The following is a 10450-nucleotide window of genomic DNA, read 5'->3' on the forward strand; positions in this document are numbered from 1 at the left end:
TAAAGGTACAGACAATGTGCATTGATTACCTGTAAAAACATACATTCCAATCATTATCTTGTAAATTGAGTTTGTATCTGTACATGCCCTGTTTGTGAACACAAGTCCTCACCTGATAAAGGAGTAGCACTCCAAAAGCTTGTGCTGCCAAATAAACCTGTTGGATTTTAACCTGGTGTTGTGGGACTTCTTACTGTGCTTATCCCAACCCAATGCTGGCATCTCTACAACATGCTGCCTTTTACACAACCTTTCTGCCTTTGGCTGTCAGCTGGATTGGCCCCATTCTCTGGAGATCCAATCCTAAAGCACTTCATCTTCCTCTCTTAAGCTGGCTAAGATATTGGTCCCACTCGCTAATTTTGATCAGGATCTATTTTTCTTGCACCTCTCTTGTGACTTTTTTCTCCGTTAACTATGCAATGTCTCGCCAGCAAGTGGTCATCAGCTGAAATAGCTGAAGTGTTGGAAATCACAGATTGGGTGTTGCTGATGTCTTTGTAAAAGACTTGTCATTTTCTTGTGAAATTCTGTCCCCCTGTTGCCAATATATTTTTAAATGCTGATGTTGTGAAGGTTGCATGCTCTCTTTTAATTCACCACATTATCATCCATTGTGTATGGAAGTGGAGTAAGCTGTCCTCTTTTACCAGTGTAGATGAAGTTTTCCCTGAGCGTGTTGGTCAGAGCTGAGCCGAGATTCTTTACTCCCCCTATATTGCTCCTTTATCTAATTTGGTTTGACTGCGATGTTGCACTATGTTAAAGGTGCTATTATATAAATTCAAGTTCTATGCCTTATGAGAACTACTGGGGCTCTGCTTTCAGTACACCTGGTTTCCAAATGACCCAACTGGTGGAAGAGATTACTGTCGAACCAGCCTCCGTTCAGGCTTTGTCCTATTGCTTTTTTGTTTTCTTCTTTGTCACTGCTGCTAGCTAGTAAACAAGCCTTTGAAAGTAAAGGCTTGTTTCTACAAGACCAGATTTGTCTACTTTGGGGGAATCTGATTTAAAAACACTACAATTTTACATTTTTTTTAGATAATGACTCCTGTGTGTCATTGATCACACCATATCTGTCTCTGAAAAAACATTTCATATCTCAATAATATTATCCTCCTTTCTTGCATAATATCTGCTGTTAGTTACTCACCAGGTGTGGAGAAGGACTGAAGGAAGTGCAACAAATCCAGTTACATGGTTAACACTAAAACAGGTTTTCCAGATTCACTGGCTAGCTTTAAGTCTGAAAGTCGTGGGTTCAAGTCCCATTCCAGTGGCTTGAGTACAAAATGTCAGTCGCATGCAGAGAGAATACTGCCAGAAGATAGATTATGGCGTTTGGGTTAGTGTCATCGATCCTGAAAGATTCTTTGAAGAGCGGGTTATTTCTTCCCGGTTTCTAACTGTCACCCAACATTACCATAATGTTTGCTGTTTGTGGGAACCTGCTGTTGCATTTTTATGCATGACAGAGAAAGTCCTTCATTCACTGTACCATCCTGTAGTCAACAACTTGATGGTGTTGATCTGCTCACCTATGAAAATAGGGAGTTTAACAGTGACTAATCATTGGCTACTTTTATGAATCTGGTGCGCTGATACAAGGTGCTTGTTTATTCCAATAGGTATGGTGTGGCCAGAAGTCTTGTTTGTTGCACGAAAAGCCTGGCCATGAAAACTTTGTGTGTCCAGAGGCCCAGCAGTGCCAGGTCAGCCCATGGCTCAAGTGTTTCTCCCCTCCTTGTACTGACTGGGGGCAGTGTAATGCCTTAGAGGTTCTGCCTGTTAACTCCAAATGCCAGCCTAACATAGGTCAACTGGACAACAACTGTGCAAAGATCACACTCATCTTCAACAAAGAAAAGATTCCAAAGGTAAGGCAGACTGTGCAAGTGCATGGAATTCCAGAGCCAAGTTAAGTTGGATGTATTTCTTGGGAGTTGATTTTTGGGATCTATATTCACCCACTGAATGTTTCAGTAGGGGAGCAGTTCAGAAAGGTGAACACAATTCAATAAGCTTTAAGGTACTGATGGATAAAGATAAGTGTAGTCCTCAAGTTAAGGTGCTAAATTGGTGGAAGGCTAAATATGACAATATTAGGCAGGAACTGAAGAATGTAGATTGGGGGCAGATGTGAGAGCAAATCAACATCTGACATGTGGGAGACTTTCAAGTGTAATTTGATAGGGATTCAGGACTGGCACATTCCTGTAAGGATGAAGGATAAATATGGCAAGTTTTGGGAACTTTGGGTAATGAGAGATATTGTCAGCCTAGTCAAAGAGAAAAAGGAAGCATTTGTCAAAGCTAGGAGGCTGGGAACACACCAAGCAAGTGTGGAATACAAGGAAAATAGAAATTTAAGCAAGGAGTAAGAAGGGCTAAAAGGGGTCATGAAAAAGCAGTGGCCAGCAGGTTTAAGGAAAATCCCAAGGCTTTTTATACATAGAGTGAGTTGGCCCACTCAAGGACAAGGGAGGGAATCTATGCATGGAGCCAGAGGAAATGGGCGAGGTATTAAATGAATACTTTGCGTCAGTATTCACCAAAGAGAAGGACTTGGTGGATGATGAGGCTGAGAAAGGATGTGTTGATTTTTTGAGCCATGTTGAGATCAAAGCAGAGGAGATATTAGGGTTCTCGAAAAACATTAAGGTAGACAAGTCTCCAAGGATGTACTGAGAGAGGCAAGGGAAGAAATTGCTGTGGCCTTGAGAGATATCTTTGTATCCTCACTGGCTGCAGGGGAGGTCCCAGAGGATTGGAGAATAGCCAATGTTGTTTCTTTAAGAAGGTTAGCAAGAATAATCCAGGTAACTACAGGCCGGTGAGCCTTACATCAGTGGTAGGAAAATTACTGGAGAGGATTCTTCAAGACAGGATTTATTCCCACTTGGGAATAAGTGGGTGTATTAGTGAAAGGCAAGATGGTTTTGTGAAGGGGAGGTAGTGTCTCACAAACTTGATCAAGTTTTTCGAGGAAGTGACGAAGATGATTGAGGGTAGGGCTGTGGATGTAATCTACGTGGACTTCAGTAAGGTCTTTGACAAGGTCCCTCATGGCAGACTGGTGCAGAAGGTGAAGTAGCATGGGATCAGAAGTGAGCTGGCAAGGTGGATACAAAACTGGCTCGGTCAAAGACGACAGGGTAGCAGTGGAAAAGTATGTTTCTGAATGGAGGGCTGTGACAAGTGGTGTCCCTCAGGGATCAGTGCTGGGACCTTTGTTTAATATATGTAAATGATTCGGAGGAAAATGTAACTGGATTGATTAGTAAGTTTGCAAACGACACAAAGGTTGGTGGATTTGCTGATAGCAATGAGGACCATCAGAGGATACAGCAGGATATAGATCAGTTGGAGACTTGGGCGGATAGATGGCAAATGGAGTTTAATCTGGATAAATGCATTTTGGAAAGCCTAATACAGATAGAAAATATACAGTAAATGACAGAATTCTTCAGAATATTGATAGGCAAAGAGATCTAGGAGTACAGATACACAGGTCACTGAAAGTGGCAATGCAAGTGGAGAAGGTAGTCAAGGAGACATATGTCATGCTTGCCTTCATTGGCCGGGGTATTGAGTTTAAAAATTGGCAAGTCATATTGCTTTATAGAACCTCAGTTAGACCGTGCTTGGAATATGGCATTCAATTCTGGTCACCACACTACCAGAAGGATGTGGAGGCTTTGGAGAGGGTACAGAAAAGATTTATCTGGAGCGACAGAGGTTATAGGGAGACCTGATAGAAGTCTACAAGATTGAGAGGCGCAGACAGTGGACAGTCAAAGCTTTTTCCCAGGGTGCAAGAGTCAATTACTAGGGGGCATAAGTTTAAAGTGCGAGGAGCAAGATTTTAAAAAAATGTACGAGGCAGATTTTGTTTTTAAAGAGGGTGGTAGGTGTCTGGAACTCGTTGCCGGGGGAGGTAGTGGAAGTGGATATGGTAGTGACTTCTAAGGGGCATTTTGACAAGTACATGAATGAGATGAGAATAGAGGGATATGGTCCTTGGAAGGGTAGGGGTTTTAGTTAAGTCAGGCAGCATGGTTAATGCAGGCTTGGAGGGCCGAAGGGTTTGTTCCTGTGCTGTAATTTTCTTTGTTCTTTGTTCATGCCAAGATGTAATGGAAATTTCCTTTGCCAACCATCCCAATCTTGCATAAAATGAGGTTGTGCAATGCCATCCAAGTTGGTTCTTGGAACACCCAATTTAACTGTTGGCACTTCCACTTCAGACTGCAGAATGGAAATAGAGAAATCTGGGAGCTTTCGAACTGAGATTGTTGGGGTGTCAAGAGGAAATGGGGTTGAGGTGCCAGTCAGATATTAATGGAATGATGTTAGAAAACTCTAGATGGCTGTTCCTATGTTGTAGCACTGGAGGTTTTACCCCTTCCCAATTCAGTTTGAGTTTTGGAAATGTTTGTGGTGAATATATATATCGCAATCCATTATTGTATAGTACAGTGTGGCAAAGCATCAGTGTCGTCGGCCACCTGGTCTTGAGTAAATGTGTAAAAGAATCTCCATAATTGTGGATTAGACACAATTTGTTCTGAATGTGAGTTTGCAGAGTTTCACATCTCTTCCGATTCTTCTCCCCAGGGCATTACTGTGGAATACATTTGCTCAGAACTGAGGTATCTACCAGTGCTGCGGAGTCTCTCTAAGGAGCGGACTCTGTTTGTGTTGTGCGACCTGGCTAACAGCACTGACAATGCAGTGGAAGTAGCCATCGTGAGTAACAGCTTTGCTTTGTGTTTTGGCATCCTCATCATTTTGTCACAACCAGCCTTGCACTTGACCAAATGGGATTGTAAGCTTTGCTTGAACAATAGACACAGCGCAGAAGGGGCCATTCAGCCCCTCTTGTCCATGCTGACTCAAAGGCATCCATTCTAATCCCAGTTTGCCGCACAGAGCCCATAGCAGCATACAGAACTTCAGTTATACATCCAGGTACTTTTTTTTTTAAGAGTTTAGGGTCTCTGCGTTCACCAACAACTCGGGCAGCGGATTCCAGACAACCACCACCCTCTGTTTTCCCTCACATCCCCTCTAATCTTTCTCTGTCACTTAACTTGAATCTATGACCTCGGGTTTTTGAATTCTATCAAGGGAAACAGATTCCTCCTGTCTACTTTATCGCTACCCTCAAATTTTGGTATACCTCAATCATGTGACTCCTCTGCCTTCTCTGTTGCAAGGAAAACAACCCCAATCCAATCTGTCCTCATAGCTACAATTCCCCAGCCCTGACAACATTCTAGTAAATCTTCTCTGCACTCTTTCTAAAGTGATTACATTCTTCCTGTAATGTGGTGACCAGAACTGCACACAGTACTCCTATAATGGCCTCACCATTATGTAATGTCTTATATAGCTTTGTCATTATATCCATACTTTTGTATTCTATACCTACGTCACTGAAGGAGAGCATTCCATTTGCCTTCTTTACAACCTTATCTATCTGTACTGCTACTTTCAGGGATCTGTGCACTTGCACACGAATAACTCTCACTCCATCTGCCCCCCTCAGTATATTCCTGTTTATTGTGTATTCCCATGTACTGTTTGACCACCCTAAATGCATCACGTTTATCAAGCGTTGTACTCCATTTGCCACTTTCCTGCCCACTCCACCAACCCATCCATGTCATCCTGGATATCAGGTATCCCCTACGTGGCTAATTTTAGTGCCATCTGCAAATTTCCCAATTGTGCTCCCACGTTCAAGTCCAAATCATTTAATATATGAAACAAACAGCAGAGATCCCAACATCACTTGAAACAGCTTTCCATTCATAAAGGCAGCCATTGACCATTCCTTTTTGTCTCCTATTATTAAGCCAATGTTGAATCTAATTTGCCACATTATCCTGTATCCCGTGTGCTTTACTTTTTTGACCAGTCCGCCACGTGGGACCTTGTCAAATGCCTTTCTGAAGTCCAGGTACACAACATCCACTGCACTACCCTCATCGATCCTCTTTGTCACTTCCTCAGAATTAGATCATAGTGAGCTTAAACCTAATTAGTGCTTGTTTAGTTTAGATTCTGATGGGATGTGCTAGTTTTGTTAGTAGGATGCAAGAAACATATAGCACTTGATTTTTCCAGCCTTATTTATATTTGCTGAAATCTAGCTGCCTTTCATGCTGGCAGAATATTGTGGTCCTGCCAATGGCACACCTCTGCCAGGGGTTTCCTGGCAGCGAGAGGTGCATTCACCGGAAAACCTCATTGACAACGGTGGGATCTTATGGTGCTGCCGCCAGTGAACAGATTGCTGCCTCCCGCTGCTGCAAAATATGCCACGGAGAAAAATCCTACTCGTAACATGCAATCATTACTGATCATCCACACTTCAATTAAATAATAGAACAGGCAGGAGGTGCTGAATGACCTGTGCTCCTAACTCCTTTAGATATGTATATCTGCTGAGGACTTGAGGAGGAGGTAAAGATTGATCTTCCAATTGACAGTTCCCAGTTTATCCAGTTGACTGATCTCAGCAGGGAGCCTTTGACTTAGACCAGGAGTTACCTATTTCTGCTCCCAGTAATTGTCTGGAGATTGTTTTTGGAAAATAGGGGTTAGGGGAACGGATTTGACTGTATGCCTGTGTGAAGTAATATCCCTGATCGTGAACCAGGTCTGTTGTTTGTGGGCTGGTTGGGCTTTGCTGTCTATGAAATCTCCTGAATAAGACTTGCATAGTTTTGAAGAGATCATGCTGCCTTTTGAGATCTTAACTCTCAGTAGATCTAGCAACATCTGTGCAGTTTTTCCAGCACTTTGTTTTTGAGTTTCATCTCTTCTGATCTGCTTCCCCAGTCATTTACCCAGCCTGACGAGGACCGGGATGGGATCCTTATAAGGGAGGCTGTTACAAAAATCGTTGACAATGTGACCAAACGACAGAACAGCACCATGATGCTCGCTGTGATGGAGGTGAAAATAGAGACAGCATATGTTCCTCCTTCCCAACCAGGTAATACTGACCGTTCCTTTTACTGGTAAGACCTGCCCTTTGTATAACATTCTGTCTGGCTACATGTTGGTTGACTGAAGCCGGGTCCTGTCATTACTCATGGCTCAAATTCTTTTGAGTCATAAGGTTCTGGGGTTCTCAGATCACCTAATCTAACTGATGCAGCTAGTGGAGTTCTGAAGGGAGTGGAGGCAGAACTATTGGAGTTGCTGGTTCTTGAATTCATTAAACTGCACCCTGTCTGTCCTCTTGAGTAGATGTAAAGATTGGTATCCTGGTCAATGGTTATCTCTCTATTAATGTCACTTAAGTAAATTGATTGTTGTGTGGTCAAATTATGGCAACCACTCTCCAGAAGCAAGCAAAGTCATCTTATGAAGAAGAAAACAATGAAAATAGTGATCTGTTTTATATGGGGATGTCGGGGAGGGGCAGGGTTTAGTGCTGGATAAAGAGGAATGTGACCAAGGGCACTGAAGGAACTCCAAAATAAAAACAGAAAATGCTGAAAATATTTGCCTAGCAGGCGGCATTCAAGTCAGCGATCTTTTGTCAAAACGCAAAGAAGTTAGAGAACTCCTTGTTCTCTGGAAGCACCATAGCAATTTTAACATTCACCAGAATTGGCAGATTGACATCCTATCTGAAGGCTAACCCCTTGGATAATGGGTTGGAGTTTAGGAGGCAGCTTGCCTGTTCAGCATCTACCATGTGCTGCACTTTAATCTAGGATTGATAAATGCAATTACAATTCTTTCTGTTTATTGAATACGTTATTGAACACACAATCCAGGCTGGCACTTCTGGTGCAGCACTGAGGAGATGGTGCTGCATTGTTAGACGTGCTGCCTTTACAATGAAACGTTAAACTTGAGGTCCTGTTTATCCTCTGATTCTAGAAGTTCTCCCAAATATCTTTCAGCTAACATCACAATAAAGATGATTTGGTCATTTATCATCTTACTGTTTGTGGGAACGCTACTGTGCCAAAAAAAAGTGTATGTTCTCTGTTAGAACATTTCAAAAGTACAATCAGGCTGTAAAACATTGCGGGACAGCCTGAGATAGTGTTTGCCAGAAAAACAGAAGCAATTTCTTTTTATGAAAAGGTTTAATGTAAGTTTTGTTTTTGCATTACTATTTCATCTTCACTCTTTATGCCGCTTTACACAGCGTACCTGGTTCCAGTGCTAAGTGTGGCGTTTGGTGTGGTCTGGCTGGTCTGCATCATCATCTGCGTGTGGTGGACACGGAAGCGGAGAAAAGAGCGGGAGAGAAGCCGGCCGCCCATGGATGACACAGTGAACAATCAGTGGGAGCCTCTGAAACCCATCAGGAATCCCATTGATAAACCCTGCAGCAACAAAGACATTCAGTATGAATGCAAAAATTTAATGACCCCTTGCAGCCGGACTCTAATGGCGGGCGAGGAGGTGGAAGAGGAGTTGGGTGTGGACAAGTGCCCTTCTCAAAGATGTACAATTACATTCTTGCCAGCGAAAGGCGACATGAAATTGTCGCAATTAACTCCAGTCAAACAGCCGCATCGGACAGGCAAAAGGGACAACTGTTGCCTGAAAAATGTGAATGCGTCAAACCATGAAGGAGGTAAGGATCTTTCTGTATGAACATATGGAGTTTGTTTTGTGCCTACAGTTTTTTTTGAGAGAGAGAGAAAGGGAGAGGGGAAATAAAGATAAATTCCTCGTTGCCTCCTTGCCCCATTGAGACTGAAACCATCTGTTGAAGTCTTCATGGTGAATAAGTGTCTCTTTCTTTTGGTGTGTGTATAAAGCCTTATTTACCAATTGTCTCTTTAAATCTTGTATAAATTATTTGTGACTTGTTCAGTGTCAAGATCTCTTTGCCAGTTGCTATATTATGTTTCTTCTCCTCTTAAATGTTAATTGGAGGGGGCAGCACCTTTTGCATCCCTTAGCAACAGAGAAGGAGGAACCAAGATTACTTGAGCGGTGTCCTCCCGTTTAGCACAAAACAAATTGTTTACATAGGTTTTGTCATGGCTTTTTTTGTCATAGCTTAGCGTAATTTTCTTTGCCTTGGTAGGAGGTTCCAGCATACAATTGAACCTTGACCTGTTGTTTTCAGTCATCCTTCATTTGACCCCTATCCCCAGAAACAGTTTGCTGTCTGTGTGTGTGTGTATCGCACAGGTTCCTGCTGTTGGACTAGTTTCAGTTTTGTGGGGAGGTGGGGTGAAGTTATAGAATATATCAGTGTGCCCATGGCTTATCCCTTTGCCTTCTCCCTCTCTCTCTCTCTCGATTAAGCCTGTGGACCATGATGAATGTGCTGTTCTTCAGGCCTTCACCTGCAGTTTGGGAAATTGCTGGCTTGCCAAATTTTGGGAAGTGGAAATAGCAAAGTGATATTGATGGGGTGACGAAGAGAAGGTGCTTTACAATAGGTCTGAGAGCTCATTGCCACTTGGCAGTTGCCATCCTGCAGGGGTGGTTGACAAAGGAAAATGATTCCCAGGACTCCTATCATTGTAGACAGAGGTTGGGGTGGGGAGGTTGATAAATGGCCTTGATCAAGTTGCATTCAGCAAAAATGATAATGGGGAGGAGGCTGGGAGGGAAGGGGTTGGAATCAACCATTTCTCCTCCAAAAATATGCCACAGAACTGAAGTGCCTTGCTGCCGTCTGACCTTTGAAAGGGCATGCATTTATATAGCGCTTTAACACATCTCGAACACCTCAAAGAATGCTTCATGTGGCGAGTTAACTCAAAGTACGGTGAATGTTAGATGGGTACAGTGGCGCCCATCACAGTGAAGATCCTGCAAAGGGCAGCCAACTTCATCACCCAAAGTAACCTTGCTCTTAATTCACTGGAACCTGGGTGTGATTACAGTATTGGAATGGCAAGTGCCTGGAGCATGAATTGCTATAGCAACTGTCAAAGACTGTCCTGCTGATTTTGATTTTTTTTATATATTATATATATATTACAAGATGAACTATGTACCTTCCTTACTGTCCTATAATAAAATAAACAAATGTAAGTGTATGATCAAAGCTTTTGTATATATGTATATAATTGCGGAATCGATGTGTATATTTGATTGAATAACTTAAGACAGATATTAATTCAGATATTTTTGTTTGGATGCCATTCCTTTTTTATATTAAAAAGGAATTTTGGCATTTCTGTCACATGCGGGCACAGAGACACATCTCTTACTATTCCATTTGAAATCTTTAACTTCACATCTGGCTAAAGATCAGAAAATGTTGACCTCTTTTTACATGTTAAGCTGATGAGGGGGAAAAACCCAAACTGAAACAAAACCCCAGACTGTAAATAGGTTTGGCATGCTTTTGATTTATGCTTCTACAACCCAGTCCATTGCCTGTACGCTGCCATCTCCACCTGCTGGCGTTGTGCCCCCTAGGCTGGTTTCTGCAGACAAGAGT

General features: G+C 42.5%; 1 protein-coding gene across 3 annotated transcripts in view; it reads left to right on the forward strand.

Moving 5' to 3' along the window:
* The window catches only part of jag2b (jagged canonical Notch ligand 2b), a 182872-nt gene extending 172921 nt beyond the window's left edge, over positions 1-9951 (forward strand). For all 3 annotated transcript variants that reach the window (XM_080202173.1, XM_080202174.1, XM_080202175.1), the window contains 4 exons: positions 1632-1880; positions 4621-4752; positions 6853-7009; positions 8183-9951. In XM_080202173.1, the coding sequence (XP_080058299.1) occupies positions 1632-1880; positions 4621-4752; positions 6853-7009; positions 8183-8637 (993 nt within the window). In that variant the 3' untranslated portion in view covers positions 8638-9951. The remainder of the gene's footprint in view (positions 1-1631; positions 1881-4620; positions 4753-6852; positions 7010-8182) is intronic.
* The last annotated feature ends 499 nt before the right edge of the window (positions 9952-10450 follow it).

This window comes from Carcharhinus amblyrhynchos, chromosome 14, assembly GCF_965287045.1.
Source record: "Carcharhinus amblyrhynchos chromosome 14, sCarAmb.v2.hapA, whole genome shotgun sequence".
Taxonomy (NCBI): domain Eukaryota; kingdom Metazoa; phylum Chordata; class Chondrichthyes; order Carcharhiniformes; family Carcharhinidae; genus Carcharhinus; species Carcharhinus amblyrhynchos.